An 18,527-nucleotide genomic window follows, 5' to 3' on the forward strand; every position below is an offset into this window, starting at 1 on the left:
CTCAACTTGTAAACATATTATGGTAGAATATACATAAAATTTACTGTTTTAACCATTTTTAAGCGTACAGTTCAGTGACATTATGTACATTTATATTGTTGTACAACCATCACTGCCATCCATTTCCATAACTGAAAAAATTTTTTTTTCTTTTTTCTAAATTTGGTAAAATACACATAATATAAGATTTACCATTTTAACTGTTTTTTAGGTGGCATTAAGTAAATTCGTGTTATTCTACAACCATTACCACTGTCCATCTTTAGAACTTTCATTATCCCAAACTGAAAATCCATGCCTATTAAACAGCTATTCCCTATGACTAACCCCCCTCTAGACTCAGGTAGCCACCATTCTACTTTCTGTCTTACATTTGACTGTTCTAGGTACCTCCTGTGAGTGGAATTATATATTTGTCCTTTTGTGTCTGGGTAATTTCACTTAGCATAATATATTCAAGATCCATCCATGTTGTCTCATATATTAGGATTTCATTCCTTTTTTAGGCCGAATAATATTCTGTTGTATGTATATACCACATTTTGTTCATCCATTCATCTGTTGATGGACACTTGGGTTGTTTCCACCTTTTAGCTATTGTGAATAATGCTGCTTTTGAACATGGGCATACAAGTATCTGTTTGAGTTCCTGCTTCTAATTCTTTTGGATATATACCCAGAAGTGGAATTGCTGGATCATATAGTAACTTTATGCTTACTTTTTTGAGGAACCATCATACCATTTTCCACAGCTCACCCAGCCCTTTTTATTAGACATACAGATAAGAGGGTATATCGGATGCATAATATTTTTATTCAAAGATTTATGGAACTCATGAGGTGCAAGAAAATCATATCTCTGTGTTTAGGGTGAATCACATTTACATTATTCCAGGAAGCTAGCTGACTTACTTGTTTAAAGATGTTCACAAAAAAAGATAACATACATTTTTTTTTTTTTTTTGGTCTTTTTTACTGACCGGTAACGGGATCGCAACCCTCGGTGTTGCGCCCGCACCGCGCTCAGCCAGTGAGCGGGAACCAGTCTCCACATGGGATCCGAACCCTCGGCGGGAGCGCCGCCGCTCTCCTAAGCGGCGCACTCTCCAGTGCGCCACTGGGCCGGCCCAGCATACATATTTTTTATATAACAATTTTTATAGTTGGTTAAGTTTTTTCTCATAGCACATATAGTGTAGTGCTATTAACCATCTTGGCATGTGTAATACAGAATCTGTAGATTGCTTTATTTTCCACAAACATTGTTCATTTGAATTATTTTTATTCATAGAGAATTTTGTGTATTTTTCTTCACTTACTAAACGTTTGGCTGTTTTAAGGAACTTGACCTAAACTCTGTGCTTTTGGACCAGTAAAAGTTTGCATGTCATGCCCCAGTTCTTTGACTGATGTCAATATATATTTGAAGGTTTATTTCAGTAATTTAACTTTACATTAAAATTAATGACAGTTTTCTTTTGTTATTGTTTACAAATGTGTATTTGAAATATAGTAATTATTCCCAGCAGGAACCTTTTGTAACACGTTTAGTGAAAATTTATAAAATAAACATTAGGCATGACAAAGAAAACAAAGACAGCCTTCTTCCAACAGTAAAACAAATATGTAAAGCAAGGAAATGGAAAATATGAATTATTCTCTTTTGAAATATTTCTTTTTTTTTTTGAGATATTAGTAGAAAGTACCTCATAGTTTCTCCTAATAGCTTTTTATTTAAGATGAACTGTTTTCAGACTTGATCTCTTGGATGCTATAATTATTTGGAAACTGACTGTGATCTCTTTATTTGTTAACTTATTCTTTCTAAACTATAGTATAAATGCTTCAAGTTTGGTAAATGGAATACCTTTTTTTTTTGCCTCAAAAAAGGAAAATGAATTTCATTAATTTTTATAACCACAAATCTAGCCTTATGATTTTATGTCCTTTTTAAAATTTGCTTTCCTCTGGCAGATCCAGTTCTTGATTCTCAGTTTTGTATTCCATTATGAAGAATTTTTCTGATTCATCACATATTTAACTTTATATTGTGTTTTTAAATATATGTGTGAGTCTTTTAGTGGTATTTATGTATTACATTATTTAAATATCTGAGTGTAACAATAAAGTATTTATAATTTATGAGGTTAAATTTACAAAATAATTCTTTGGTTGTCATTTTGTGTATATTTTCTTTATGATTTAGCTCCTTTTTTCCCCAGATGGCTTAACACATAAGCACTATTTGTCAAAATAACATAATTTGGATAACATGCAGCAGTAAATATACAAAATAAAATTTTAGTTGCTGTTTTTCATATGTATTCTCTGAGTATCTTTTTTGGAGGAAATGAGTTTCTAACAGATGGATTATATAATTTCATGCTGAATTTAAAATAATTAAGTTGTTAAAATTAATACTTAAAAGGAAACATAAAACTCCAAATGTATGTATATTATTTGAGCTTTTGGAATGTAACATAGTATCCTATGTATTTACCAGTTCATGTGGTATGGGTAATAATTATTAGAGCTAACTGAACTCTTTCAATAGCACTACCATTGTTTTAAGTATTTTTTGAAGGTATCAGTTTATTACTTTAAAATTTGAAGGTGAACAATCCAGTGGCATTTAGTACATTCATAATAATGCTGTGCATCTACCACTTCTGTCTAGTTCTAAAAACATTTTCATCACTTCAAAATAAAGCGCAATACCCATTAAGCATTTTATTCCCATTCTCCTGTCCCTCCAGATTCTGGCAACTACCAGTTTGCATTCTGTGTCTGTTATTTACCTATTATGGATATTTCATCTAAATGGAATCATGGAATATATGACCTTTTGTGTCTGGCTTCTTTCACTTAGCAAAATGTTTTCAAGTTTCATCTATGTTGTAGCACGTTACTGCTGCATTCTTTCTTATGTTGTGTTCTGAATAATTTGTGTGTACTAACTTATTTGATTGTCACAACAACCCTGTGATGTAGGTTTTCTTACTATAGTTTGTAGATGATAAAAGTAAGGAATAGAAAGATTAAATAACTAGTAATTGGAAGAACCACGATTAGAACCCAGACAAAGGACTCCAGTTCCTGGCCTCTTAACCTAGATGTAAGATAGTATTTTATTCATCTGTGTATGAAGTAGGTCCTAAGTATGTACTGAACCAAATTACAAAGGGAATTCTATGACATTGAAGCAACCAGAAAAATTTAGGTTGTAGAGTTGAATGTCTGGGCTATGAGAAAGTTTAGAGGCCATAAATAAAATATGTAATAGCAAACATTAATTATAGACATTATCTTTCTGATACTTTTGATATTTTTGGAGCTAAATACCACCCAAAGGCAACAATGTGGTTTTTTTTTAAGAAACACAGCAAAGTGTGGTATCTGCTTCTTGGAGCCTCTAAAGCATTTCATAATAGTGTGGCTTCTCTTTATGTAAAATTTTAGCCTGCATAAAAAGTTCTTCAAGAGTGTCCCCACCTCTACCAAACAGAAAAAGTGTTTGATAACCAGAATGTGCCAGAATTCTGGTCATTAACCTTATTTTCCACTTTTTCTTTGAGAAAAATCAAATCATCTTAAGTAACCTTTTACTCTTAAATTATGTGGTTTGCCTAGTAGGAAAGCATCCTTTTGATTTTTTGAAGCGATCGCTGTGAAACATTTGGGGAAATAATTAAGGGTTTCTTTTGTAGGCCTTTACTCTTAGCTGAACTTTGGGTACAGGGTAAAAAACAAAACAAAGCCCAAATCTCTTTTCTAAATTTGCCAGAGCCTGTGGAAGAGATGGTGATGTTGTCCAAGTAATTAGCTCAATGAGATATAGATGAGACATTTTATGTAAAACAAATTTTTTGAGTCATAATTTCATTGTAATATCTGTAGATGATACCATAGAAAATACTGTCTCCCCCAAAGCAGTAAAAAATTTATATCCACAAATCTCAACATTTTTCTCAGAGAAGTTTATCAGTGAGTCTACAAACATTTTGTTTTCATGTAATATAAAAGATTTTATTTCCTGCTATCTTTATATGTGTACAAATAACCACATTGCTAATTTCTTTTTCGTATGAGCTGTTTATTGACTTCGTGACATTTTCATTAGCTGTAAATTAACTTTGTCTTTGCTTTGTTCCTCTTAGTAGGAAGTGGTTTGTTTTTTTCCTCAGATGGATTTAGACAATAGTTCCTAGTGCTAAGTCTTCATGTGAGGAATTAGCCCTTTTATTCATACAGGGCACCCTCTAATTTCACAGGTAATGTTTCTGGAAGTCTCACAATTGACTGAAATGTTGTAAGAAAAGTTTCTAATCCCAGAGAACTTTATTGTATATTCTCTAATTTCATTTTGCCCTTTCAATAATATATTTATAGCATTTTGTACATGTTCTGTAATACTGCCTTTATCTTTCACATTTAAACAGTGTTGACTGGGTTAAGATTTAGTGAGCTTTTTAATTTATCCTAAAGATTTTATGTTAAATCTAATGACTTCTATTTGCATCTAGATTCTTGTTTCTTATCACATCAGTACTTTCATTTTTCCTTTTCTACTCATTCTTTTATACAGTGCAGTGAATAGTAATCTTCAAGTAATTGTCAACATGGAACCCTTGAAAAGGGTTGGAAAGTACTCTGTGAGTGCAGTTATCTAGTTGAGAGGCAGGTGGAGGAGCTTCTGGTTGAAGGATGCTGGGCGCTAGAGCCTTCTCTGAATGTCTTTCCATTTCATCGAGTTATTTCTTGTCTCATGTGCAGGCCATCTTGAATCTTTCCTGCCTTCTTATGCCTTTCAAGGCCTTGGCCATAAGTAGAACATTGTAGGAGAAAGGAGGCAAATAAAGTGAAGGGAGGAACAGATTTGTTTGGACACTCAACAAACTGTCAGAGAGAGTGGTACTGTATTATCAGTTGTTTAAGGTGTTGCTTGATTCTGTTAAAGACCTTATACTCCTATACTTATTCATTGACTTTTGGAATACTTCCCTGACTATCTGTGTGAAGCACCCTAAGAGATCATAGTAGAAAGTGTCTTTTCTCTAAAATTTTCATTTTCAGTTTTTGGAAGACTACTGCATATTAGTCAAACAAATATTTTAGATAAATCTGTTTCCCCTGCCTTCTTATCTTTGACTAATTAGTATGTACAAAGGATGTCTTCCTGTATTTGAACCAATCAAATACACACATCTGAAAGTCAGCTAAGGGTATTTTGTAGGATTGGCATTATGATCAGTTAGTGTTAGAGAAGCCTTGCCTGGGTCACAGAACCTTAGGGTACTTTATGATTAGGTTCCTGTAAGGTATTCCTGGTTATAGTAGGAAGAATTACTTCTAACTCTTCTGCCAAAGCAATTCAAAATTAGAAATCTAGACCAATGAATTTGTTGTGCTTTGATGAGATAGGTGGAGAATGTAAGGCAAAAGAATTTTTAAAAACTTAAGATTTCTAAAATTTGAAGAATTAAGTATAGGTATTTATTCTTACCTGATATATTGCTTAAGAGATAAATAAGCCATTAATGAATTGAGGCTAATTTGTTTGTAGTTAATTTTTTTGTTAATGAATTTTTGTTTGATTTAGAATAAGATATGAAATTCTGTATACCCGCTATAATAATAAGTAAATAAATCCATGCCTTTTGTTTTTAAATCTGTTTATATAAATCATAAGAAAAGATTAATTTGGCACGTGTAATCAAGTAGCAGAAGCAGTTTGAAAGCTGGACACAATTGAAATCTAATTGGAATTAAATAGAAAGCATTTATTTCATATTTCTAAATGAGGTTTTAATTAAAGTAAAATTGGCTCATCTTTGACATGTCTCTGAGAAGGAAATTTGAAACACACTTCAGCTGATGGGTGGCTTTCTCTGACTTTGATTAATCACTTTCAAAGTAAGCAGTAGACCAGTACAGTAATTTTATAATTATACACAAGTGTGATTATTCGAAACTGTAATTAATGTAACTATAACAGAAGTTTTATATTGGTTGACTTTATCAATGCTAAGTATTTTTCTTTTATGATTCAAATAGTCACAAGTACTAATCTGAGAAAAAGGTTCTATTTCTATTTTGCAAATACAATTTAGTTGGGGGAGGGGAATTTTAAACTAGAAATATTAGTTTTAAAGACATTATCTATTAGTACTGAAAACCTTAAGCTTTTTTGAAAATTAGCTGATGAAACCCTCATTGTGGTTAAGTACTGGAAAGAATTCAACTAATGTAGCTGTAAGTTATGACTCCACACTAATAAACCAAATTGTGTTTCCCCAGAGCACTGATAAATATACTACTTTGAACTGTATGAAAGATTTGAAATAACAGAATTTTGTTATTTATAGTCAGAATAAAAGAACTCTTGTCAGTGCAAAATTAAATGCTCCTACAACTTTAAAACATTTTCAAGTGTCAAAACTAATTCAAAGAGAAATTATTTTCTAATTAAATTAATAATACTGGAGATTGTACAGTTCATCTTACCTATATATCTAGAATCCTCACTGGGAACAAAGTACTTAAAGCTTTCTGTAACAGTCTTATCGAGAACCTCAACCTATATGCAAATCACCTATTTAAAATTTTATCATATGCTCATTTCTTAGATTAAAACTTTTAACAAAATTGTGTTTTGCCACTGATACCATATTAAACAAGTAAGATATCTAATACCGTAATGCATTTTCAAACACGAACTAATTTTTATATATTAAAAGGCTCTTGCTTCATCTTTTGTAAGAATTTAAAAAGTGCTGTTTGGTAGTAGAAGCCAAGTACTTCCATTCTTTCCAATGCTAAGATAAGGAAAACAAGTTCTTGGATTTTTTTTAACAATGAAGATTATACTTCAATTAGGTTTATGAGGAAAAATTAACCTTTTCATAATACTTACTAATTGCATAACTTTTCCCTTACATGTGAATTTAAATTTCTTTTGTACTTTCTTTTTAATTTTTAAAACTGCATAGGCTCAAATCAAGGTAAAATCTTTCACAAAAGACTATCACAGTATATACTTGCTGTCTTTTCTTAGTTTGACTTGCCTTTTATTATATATTCATTCCATTTTTAAAATGATGCCACATATTTAATGAAAGAAAGTTTTTTAAAAGGAAGTGTTACCAATCAGTCTAAATTTGTTACAGTTAAAATTTGATGGTCTACAGACAATTTATAATCCTTTTCTTGTTATAAAATATTGTAAAATTTATAGTAGTATCAGTTAGAAAGTTTATGGAAACATTGTTTAAGGTGGTTTAAAATAGAACTAAATCTTTAATTTGAATTTGATGGCACCTGTTTTCATTTTGTTCCCCCGGCAACACCACTGGTACCAAAATTGCCTATAGACCACCCTGGTTTTTGAAAAGAATGAAATCATTCTGGTTTTTAAAAATTTCATCCTTCTACTGACTAAATATTTAAACAGAATTATAAAACATCTGTCAGAGTTTGTGAACTCACTGGAGTAAAAGAGTTTAGGACACATAATTGGAAGTTTTGCATAAAAATCCCTGAGTAATTTTAGTTTGTCTTTCTTAGTTACACTAAAATTTTTATTAGAAATAGAATTAGATATTAGAAAAATAACTGACAACAAGAGAAAAAATATTTGTGCTTAGAAAATCGTCTTGGAAAGCTATGTTTTCTTTCATTCATTACTAACAATTGAGGTTTTAAAAACAAAACAGTATGATCCTTTTTTCTGGGAGGTTCTGAACAGTCAAGGTATGTCAGTTAAGGTTTACGCTATTGAAACTCCTGCGGGAGACAGGTAAAGCTGATGCAAATGTTTCCTTTCCTAGTAGGTTCTGCATTTTATTTTTTTTCCTGCTCTATCATTGATTCATGTGTTTGGGACATCATGAAATGTCATTATTTTATCTGTTTTAATTATGGGTAATTGAGACTTAGATGCAGTAAAAACAAGTGGCTGAAAATTATTAATTTTCAGTGTCCAGAGATGAGAGATGAGTGTCTTATGACAGGTAAACTGAGGCAGGCATGTTAGATTAACATGTGTTCTTTTGGCAATTTCCTTGATCAAATGGGATTTATTGCTATGTTCTCCAAAGGCTAATTCATATGGGAAAATATTGGTTTACTTGAAAGAATTGGGTGTATAGACAACAAATCATTGCTTTATTTTAATTTTCTGTGTGTGTGTGTGTGTGTGTATTTATGTTATATCCTGCCATAGAAATATGTATAGGAGCTTGAATCCTTAAACCTGACTGGATTAGTTAGAGCTTTATATAGAACCAACAAAGACACTACATATTTGACATCTATTTAAAGTGATTGCTGTTCTTTTTTATTGTAAGATTATTTTTTCTTATAGTAGATACATCAGTTTTTATTTTTCTTTTTGAAGAGCATGTGGCTGAATATAATCACCCTTCTTCCCAAGTTTTCATATATATTATTTTATTCTCTATGTATTATTAGGCTAATATAGAAACTGTTCTTTGGTGAATCAGAATTTCTCAGTGTGATTTTTTTCACATTTACCAAAAACCATTGTGTCAGAGTGAGATCATTCTGGCTTAATAGGATGCTTTTTGGATGAGGGGTAAAGATTCTTTCTGGATAAACTAGTTGTTAGCAGGAATTTACTTATTTACAGTGTCCATTCATTGGAAGGGATTGGAAGAACTTGTATTGAAGTTCCCCTAAAAATCTTGTTGGTTTATGTAAGCTACTACTTCAGTGTAGTAAAACACCCTAGTGGCACTGAAAAATTTTGCTTAGACTTCATTGGGTTGATAGTGTGGTAAAACAGAAAGAACTGGCTTTGAAGTCAGACCTTTAGTTTTAGTATTTTGTCCTGCCTAAACCATGTAGTATCTCTGTAACATAAGCAGATAACTCAATCATTATCAAAAAAGAGACTTTTCAATGTTGTTGTGAGAGTTAAATGAGAAACTAAGTAAAGGTGACTTGCATACTGTCTGACACACAGTAGAAAGTTAATAAAAGTTAATGTACACTCATCCTTACATTCTTCATTCTTTCTGTGAATTTGCCTCCTTAGTGCTGAGCGCCCCAGCAAGAAAGTTTAGTATGTGTAATTATAAGAATGTTGTGTGATTTAGGGTAGGACTTGGGATCTGTGTTTACTATACCTCAACACTTCTAAATCCCCCAAAGCCAGAGATTATTTGCTCTCACCTCTTAATCATTTATGCTTTAGTTGAAGTTGTTAGTCCTTTTCATCTCTTGTCAGTCAATGTGGAAAGCATTTCTTATGTATAGTAATATTAGGTATCCTTGAAGGGAATATCTTATGTCTCTGTAGGCACCGAAACCTAATAAGGTTGAGCTAAAAGGAGTTAAGACCTGGTTCTGAAAGAAGCAAGGACAATCTGTGTAGAATGTAGATTATATATTATCTGACTTTTTACAGCAATATTATTAACCTATATTTATAAAATATTTTCAATCTTAGCTGACAGTTCTACATAAGTTATTTTAATTCTCACAACCCTCTGAAATGAGGTAGGTACTATGACTGCCATTTGACATATCTTGAAGAAATGGAGACCCAGATGTGGTAGCATCTGATCAGTATTGCTGTAGTCCAGGGTTATAATCAAGTGATGATCCTCTTTTTTTGGTGATGGTGGTTGTATTTTCATAGGACTTTATTTGTGAAGTTATTTAAGAGTGAATCTACAGCAGAGTACTAGAGAAATCTTTCTTCAATTAAATAGGAATCATTAGAAAGAAATGGGGATAGGTTTGGTATAGATACATAAATAAATATAGATTGATCTGAATGGTGTGCTCTCTTTTCTTTTGAAGAACACACTTTAGTACTATTTTTTTTTTCATGACCGGTAACGGGATAGGAACCCGCGGTGTCACGCCCATACCGCGACCAGCAATGGGATCGCAACCCTCGGTGTCGCGCCCGCACCGCGCTCAACCAGTGAGCGGACCGGTCTCTACATGGGATCCGAACCCTCGGCGGGAGCGCTGCTGCGCTCCCAAGCGTCGCACTCTACCGAATGCGCCACCGGGCCGACCCCACTTTAGTACTATTAACCTTTTGTGATGCGAGCATTTCATAATAATTATAGTAATAATAATAATACCTAAACATGTACAAAGTTTTTACTATATACTATATCTACCATAGGTTTGTTTTGAATCATTTCCTTTCTTCCTTTCAAAAATACTTCCGTATTTCCTTTATCTTTTTACTATCTCTATTCCAGAAGTGTGATCGAAAATCTACTTCTTAAAACAAGTTCACTCTTGACCTGTTATAGTCCTACTTTTTTTCAAATTGTAATTTATATTTATGGTAGAAGTGCTATATAGAGTTACAAACAAAAAATACATTTATACTGTCTTTAGCATTTACTTGTATATTTACTTTTGCTGATGCTTTTTATTTCATTGTGTGGATTTGAGTTACTGTCTAATGTCCTTTCATCTCAATCTGAAGTACTTCCTTTCGTGTGTCTGGTAGGGCAAGTCTGCTAGCAATTAATTCTCTCAGTTTTTGTTTATCTGTTTTTGTTCATTTCCTCTTCATTTTTGAGGAGAGAAGGGAAGTCTCAGGCATCAGTGGCTTCTGCAGTGATGATGAGAAAGAGAAGAAAGGAGGGAAGGAAAAACCTAATGTGGTGCCTTTACTGACCATTCCTGGCAAATCAGTACCCATTGCTTCAAAGAAGATCTTGGCTTGGAACCCTGGAACTGTGGTAGGAGGAAGGGAGAATGAATATGGCTGAAGGACTGATTCTAAGAAATAAATTTGGTTGTTTTTGTCAGAATTGGTATGGAGAGATCTGCTGTGTCACATTCATTGGGTATCAGATAATCTAACCTTTGGCTTTCCTAAAGTTGAACACGTAACACACGTGTTTTTCCTGTAAGATGTACCATTTTGTTGTCTATAAGAAAAATTATGCTATAGATCTTCTATTTTCACTCTCCATTCTTTTTTTTTTTTTTTTTTAATTTTATTTTTACTTGTGGTAAAAAGAAAAAAATCAAATATACCATCTTAACCAGCTATGGCACAGGGCTTCACCTCACTATGGCAGCAGCACGGCACAGCACGCTCGACTTCATGCTCGGCGCCAAAGCTGACGGTGAGACCATTCTGAAAGGCCTCCAGTCCATCTTCCAGGAGCAGGGCATGGCAGAGTCGGTGCACACCTGGCAGGAACATGGCTACTTAGCAACCCAAACAAAAATGGCAGCTTTGCCAATTTGAGAATTTACCCACATGGATTGGTGTTGCTGGACATTCAAAGTTACGACAGTGATGCACAGGGGAAAGAAGAAATTGACAGTCTTTTGAACAAAGTAGAAGAAAGAATGAAAGAATTGAGTCAAGACAGTACTGGGCGGGTGAAGCGATTACCATCCATAGTTTGAGGAGGGGCCATCGACAGATACTGGCCCACTGCTGATGGGCACCTGGTTGAGTATGACATAGATGAAGTGGTGTATGATGAAGATTCACCTTATCAGAACATTAAAATTCTGCACTCGAAGCAATTTGGAAATATTCTTATCCTTAGTGGGGATGTTAATTTGGCGGAGAGTGATTTGGCATATACCCGGGCCATCATGGGCAGTGGCAAAGATGATTACACTGGCAAGGATGTACTGATTCTTGGAGGCGGAGACGGGAATATTATGTGAAATAGTCAAACTGAAACCAAAGATGGTCACTATGGTAGAGATTGACCAAATGGTGATTGATGGATGTAAAAAATACATGCAAAAAACGTGGTGACGTCTTAGACAATCTTAATGGAGACTGCCATCAGGTTCTCATAGAAGACTGTATTCCAGTACTGAAGAGGTACGCCAAAGAAGGGAGAGAGTTTAATTATGTGATTAATGATTTGACAGCTGTTCCAATCTCCATGTCTCCGGAAGAAGATTCCACATGGGAGTTTCTCAGACTGATTCTTGATCTCTCAATGAAAGTATTGAAACAGGATGGGAAATATTTTACACAGGGGAACTGTGTCAATTCGACAGAAGCCCTGTCGCTCTATGAAGAACAGCTTGGGTGCCTGTATTGTCCTGTGGAATTTTCGAAGGAGATCATCTGTGTCCCTTCATACTTGGAATTGTGGGTATTTTACACTGTTTGGAAGAAAGTGAAACCATGAAGATAAATGTCCCCTAATCATGTGTGCTGCAAATAGCCTTCCTGACCTCCATGTGCTGTACATGCCATCAACATGAGTCAGGCAATTCATTGTGAATTCCTTGAAGTTTTCTTTTTTAAATTATTTTTAATTTAAAAAAGTGAATGGAAAATGTATATTTTGATGAGGTAGGGTGTTATTTTTTTTGAAAGTCAGCTGAAGGATGATTAGACAGCACAGCGCAGACTACTAAATGCACTGACACCCCGCCCCCGAATGTGATTTTTGTTACTTTTTATTTCTCTGTGGGCTATTTTTGGTTTTGTTTTGGTAGACCTTCAATTTGGATGTTTAGAGGAATGAATATTGTTGTTTTATTGCAGAGGGAAGTTCTTGATGGTGTTTCTTTCCCCCAAAATTGACTTAGATATTAAAATTTGGTGCTTATATGAGAGAGTTTTAAAAAAAATCAATTAGCAATGCTTCAATTAAAGTTACAAAAGAGAAAAAAAATAAATATACAGTTCAGTAGTGTTAAGCATATTCACATTGTTGTGCAATAGATCTCTAGAACTTTTTCGTCTTGCAAAACTGAAACTCTTACCAGTTAATCAACCATTCCCCATTTCCCCCTCCCTCCGGCCCTTGGTAACCACTATTTTACTTTCTGTCTCTGTAAATTCAATGCTTTAAATACTTCATGTAAATGGAATCATTTAATATTTGTAGTTTTGTGATTGGCATTTTTCACTTCGCATAATAGCCTCAAGTTTCATCCATGTCGCAGCATGTGACAAGATTTCCTCCCTTTTTAAGGCTAAAAATATGCTATTGTATATGTACACCGCATTTTTATCAACTTATCCTCTTCATTTGTTTTTTAAATTTGTTTTTAGTATAGATTATCTTTCTTTTTCAACCACTAAGTTTCCTTATCTCTAGATTTCAGCTTATTTAGGGACATAAACCATTTGCCTGGCTTGTTTTTTGGAAGTCATATTAATGGTTATATTTTCCATCTGTTTTGCAGCTATACTGCTGATTTATACATTTTTATATTAATTATATCTGTAGAAATCTTTGAGTTATTTTATTAGTTTCCTTAGATATTTAATTGATTGGAAGTTTTAAAAGAACCTGGGACTTTGTCAGTTAAATAATTATTAATAATCAAGCTAATAAATTCTTTTCCAATAGTGTACAAATTCTACACTGCACCGGTTTAAATTATAGCACCTAATGCTGCCTCAAGGCTTGTGACATTATAACTTTTCAACTGAGCAATGCCTAATTTGTTATGAAAGTGAAAGAAAAGTTAAGTAATTCCATCAAATTTGTGCTGCTGACATCTGTTTCTGATAAAATTTTAGTAATATGATAAGAATTAAAAGCATTGTGTGATTACTGGTTTCTGATTCCCATGATAGTATACTGTAGATTACTTGTCTTTCCTTTGTGAATCACTTATGTATGTGAGATGTTATTAAATCCAAATGGGAAAGAAATGTAGTGCTGAGGGACACTAAAGCAATAACTGAGTTTCTTTCTGACACTTATCCTCTTAAATTACCTGTTAAATGTGTAAAATAAGTTATATCTTCTTGAATTTTGCAAAAATAATGAAAAATTGTATGAAAGAATTTTTAATATACAATTGTATTTAGAGCATAATTTGTTTCTAAAGCCACATGATATTTTCAACCTACACTGGTCAGTGTGTTCAGTCCATTTTTTACTCTACAACATATGTTGAATTTTCTAAATTTTCCTTAAATTACTAATATTGCAAGAAGAGATATGACCTCTGAGATCAAAATTTATTTGAGGTAATGAAGCTATATGTGAATGCTCTTGAAATTAAACTCTGGGGGTGAGAGGGAAGAAAGCAGTTCAAAAGGGGGTGCTGATTAAGGTAATAGAAAAAAAGAAGAGAGGGAGTAGGGAAGAATCAGAAAGAAAAAGAGTCAAATAGAGAGGGAAGAAAGAAGAAGGTAGTTGTGAGAGAAATGAAAGTAGTATTTTTTGGGAAAAAGAGAAAAGAATGGGGGCCTAGAGGGAGTAGAGTTCCTAACTTTTTATGTAGTTTGGGATGGTTACCTTTTGATCTCAGAGCTAGGAATAGAGCTGTTTGATCCAGTATTTTAGGATTGCTTTAGTTTGCTGTTGTTGCTGAGCAACTTTGTCATTGGTACATCCACTAAGGTTATTGCAAGAGTGACCTTGCAGATACTAATTTCAGCAACATTCCGTTTTCAGTTAACTCCTTAGGCTAGTCTGCCAGACTTGAGTCAAGCGTATTTGGCTCCAATATTCATTTTCTTCACTGCACCATCCAGCTTCAATAAGGAATCACTTTTCTGGATCTACCCTATATACTACAACTTTGCTGAACTCATTTATTTCCTGTAGTAAGTTGATGTTCTTGGATATCATAATTCTATGATTATGCCGTCTGTACAAATTCATATTTTTAAAAGCTTTATTGAGATATTGACCAACAAAAATTGTTTATATTTAAGGTATACAACATGATATTTTATAAATTGACATTTTTATTTCTTTCCCTTTTTTTCCTATTATGTGACTTTAGGGCAAGTTACTCTTATGCTTAAACTTTACCTTCTTCATATATAAAATGGATGTAATAGATTTATTGGAATCACAAGCTAATTATAAGGATTAAATGAGAGATGGTTTATAAAGGATCCAGTACAGTATTGGTAAATACCTCTTAGTCTTATTCATTTTTATTGAGAATATATCTGTTTCTTCATTTTGTCTAATTTTAGTGTTTAGTTTTAGAAAGAAGTTTTTTAAAATCACATTAAAACACTCCATATCTTTTATTTTTTAGCATTTTAATCCTCAATACTTTATCTGATCAGTTCTTGACTGATAGGATGATACAACTTAGACATTTTTCTACAGTTGTGAGGAATTGTTGTTTCAGCCACATATTGTAAGGTTGAAACTAAGGATATAATACAAATATTTTAATGCACCTGTATATTGCTTTTCTTCATCAAGTTTATATGTATCTTCATAAATAGTCTTTGTAGAAGCTGTTCCTTTTGTCAGGAATTCTGTTCTTTCCTATAACCCTATGGCTCCCTCTTGCCTGCATTTCCTTTCATTGTCTGCTGCAGTGCCATACTGTCAGAGAAACAATATAGCATAATAGTTAAGAACTGGAAAGCATGGCAATACTACAGTCATGTGCCACATAATGACGTTTTGGTCAAGGATGGACCCCATATACAATGGTGGTCCCATAAGATTATAATGGAGCTAAAAAATTGTTATTGCCCAGAGACATCCTAGCACGAGGCATTACTCATGTAGGAGCAGTTAGCTATACCATAATGCCTAAGTGTGTAGTAGGCTACACCATCTAGGTTTGTGAAAGTACTCTCTATGATGTTCTCACAACAAGTTGACTAACAATGCATTTCTCAGAACATTGTTTGTTAACGTTTGCTAATCCCCATTGTTAAGTGATACACGACTGTACTTATTGGCTCTTTTACCTTGGGAAAATCAACCTCTTCGTGCCTTAGTTTCTTCAGTTGTAACATTTTTATTTTGATAGTAACTACTTCATGGAGTTGCTTAGGATTGAATGATTTAATGTATGTTCGGTACTTAGCACGGTACCTGGCACTTAGCACAATATATAGATTAACTGCTGTCATTGTCATCATCGTTTTCACCACCAGAGAGGTATATGTAAAATAGTGCTTGTTTTACTCTGCCTTCATTCTCCTTTTCTTGCCTCATTTTTTTTTTTTTTTGTCTTTTTTCGTGACCGGCAACAGGATCGCAGCCCTCGGTGTTGCCCCCGCACCTCGCTCAGCCAGTGAGCGGCCAGTCTGTATGTGGGATCCGAACCCTCGGTGGGAGCGCCACCGCGTTCCCAAGCGGCGCACTGTAGCAGTGCACCACCGGGCCGGCCCTCTTGCCTCATTTTTTTCCTTAGCTCTTACAATCACTTTATATTTTATTTATTTATTCATTTATGTGCTTATTGACTGATAGGATGATATAATTTAAACATTGTCTTCCACAACTGAAATGTATTTTCTTTAAAGGCAGGTACTCTGTTTTCCTCATTATGTACCCATACCTATTATGTGGTATAAATTTTTATTAAATGGAAGAATAAGTGATTCAATCAATATTTTATTTGCCTCTCAGAGTGAAAGTTACGAAGGAGGCATTAGAAAATGACATCAGAACATACTACATATTTATATATTTAACTATTCTCAAGTATAATTTCATGTATTCTACAATTTTTTATTCAGTGCCTACTTTGTACCCACATACTATTCTAGGCACTTGGGATAGATCAGAGGTTACATTCTAGCAGGGGACAATAGACAAGAAAAAAATAAAAAACTTATATTGCCTATTAGAAAGTAGTTAGTGCTTTGGAGATGAGAAAAAAAGAAGAGCAAGGTAAGAAGGATGGAGAGAGGTTGGATGGATAAATTTGAAGTTTTAAATATGATGGTCAAGGCCTCATTGAGAAGGTAGTATTTGAGCAAAGACTTGAAAGCGTAGTGGGAGTAAACCACACATATATCTAGGGAGACCATTTAGGTAGAAGGAATAAGTAGTGGAAATCCCTGCGTGTTTGGGGAACAGAAGGGAGCAGAGTGATCTAGGGAGAGAGAAGTAGGAGATAAGATTAAAAAAGTAAGGGAGGTGGTGGTGGAGGTAGGTCAGAACAGGAGTGGTGCCTCACAGACCCTTGCCAGGCATTGAACAGTGGGGTGATAAGATCTGACTTATATTTTTAAAGGATTACTCTGATTTTGTTGAGAATAGACCGAGTGAGGGTGGGCAAGGTAGAAGGAACGAGACCAGTTGGGAAGGTATTGTGATAATCCAGGTGAGGGACGATGGTAGCATACATTAGGTTGGTAACAGTGGAGGTGGTAAAAGCTGGTCAGATTTTGGATATACTGTATTTTGAAACTATAACCAACAGAATTTTCTGACAGATTAGATGAGGGGTATAAAAGAAAGAGGAGTTAGGTTAGCTGGAGAGAATTATCATAAAACAAAACAGAAAAAAGAGGGAGGGAAAGAGTGAGAGAAGGAACGAGGGAGGAAGAGAGGGAGGATGAGAACAGAAAGAAGCAGGAGTGTAACACAAAGAAGCGTGTCTCTAATTTTAGTCTCTAGCAGGTGTGTGTGTTTGTATGTGTATGTATTTATGTATGTGAGGGCTGGGATCTTTCTGTACCAATTAAATCACATCTAGAAGCCTGATATCTCTGGTATAAGGCTATCTCTGAGTAGATAATTGTGTTGGTTATTACAGCAAATATTAAAATGTTAAATGAGAAAAGGAAAAATGGGTGTTTTGTGGAAATTAGGTCAAGTCCAAATTGAAACCAGCATAGAAAGTGAAGTCAGGAAAGGAATGAGATAACAACAGGAATTCTTGTGTACAAGTGGTAAGACCAAGGAAAGGAGTCAGCATTAACAATAAATAGGAGAGAGGCCTTCTCCTTCCACCTGCTAAAGGACCTTGAAATAGGATTCTAAATTCTAGGAAGCAAAAACTTCATTTATTCAATGAAAATTGGGAGTTTTTCTTTTTTAAGTTAGTACTAAATAGTGACTGTTTTGACAACAGTAAAGGTAAAGGGGGAAGGAAATATTGTTATAGTTGATGGAGGTTGTGCAAAGTTAAAATATTGCTGGAATTCCTAGCAAATTCCAGATCTTCTGGGCAGCATATGGGAATTTAAGGGAAAAGAGAAATTATTCCAATTTACCTTCTGGGGAAACTCTTTTGAATCATCTGTGGGCAAACTGGCATTGGCTGAGATTTTGGGAGACCGCACCAACTGTGAAAACAAGAAAGCTGGTCCTTCCTTTTAGTATTCTGGTGCAGTACTTATGGGAGCAAGCTGTTTGCCAGGTATCTTCTATGATTTATAGAAGGAAATTGGAGCTAGAATGACAAGGTCTGCTTTACTTGTTTTAAATACCTTTTAGGAGTGCTTGCATTCAAAAGTTGTGTTCTGTGTAGCTTAATATTCTTCAATATTTATTGGTAATTGTCAACAATATTGACTACATCTAATTCTCCCTCATTAAAGGATAAACACAGTTATTCAGGAATAAACTAAATTTGGCTTTTATTAACCTTCAGTTAGTTCAGCTGTTTCTAGGCTGAAGTGGATAGTGAGTATTGTTTAGGAATTGGCCGTATTTTCTTATAATAAAATTATACAGATGCATGTTTTTGCAATAAAAATTTTGGAAATTTCAGATTGACTTGAAGGATGGAAGAAGACTTGTAGAAGCCATTGCTTGTAGGGGCGGGGAATGCGATGGGAAGGGGAAAATGAATAGGATTAACTAGGT

At 34.1% G+C, this 18,527-nt stretch overlaps 1 protein-coding gene and 1 pseudogene across 2 annotated transcripts in view; both read left to right on the forward strand.

Moving 5' to 3' along the window:
• LOC103603673 (serine/threonine-protein kinase 3-like) overlaps positions 1-10,763 on the forward strand; it is a 125,674-nt gene extending 114,911 nt beyond the window's left edge. The window contains exon 7 of the mRNA XM_008588244.1: positions 10,572-10,763. Within this exon, the coding sequence (XP_008586466.1) occupies positions 10,572-10,763 (192 nt within the window). The remainder of the gene's footprint in view (positions 1-10,571) is intronic.
• A 286-nt stretch (positions 10,764-11,049) lies between these two features.
• Positions 11,050-12,216, forward strand: LOC103603671 (annotated as a pseudogene). Its single transcript, XR_551641.1, has one exon. The product of XR_551641.1 is annotated as a spermine synthase-like (transcript).
• Positions 12,217-18,527: the final 6,311 nt, after the last annotated feature.

This window comes from Galeopterus variegatus, unplaced genomic scaffold (genome assembly GCF_000696425.1).
Source record: "Galeopterus variegatus unplaced genomic scaffold, G_variegatus-3.0.2 Scaffold4737, whole genome shotgun sequence".
In the NCBI taxonomy this organism is placed as follows: domain Eukaryota; kingdom Metazoa; phylum Chordata; class Mammalia; order Dermoptera; family Cynocephalidae; genus Galeopterus; species Galeopterus variegatus.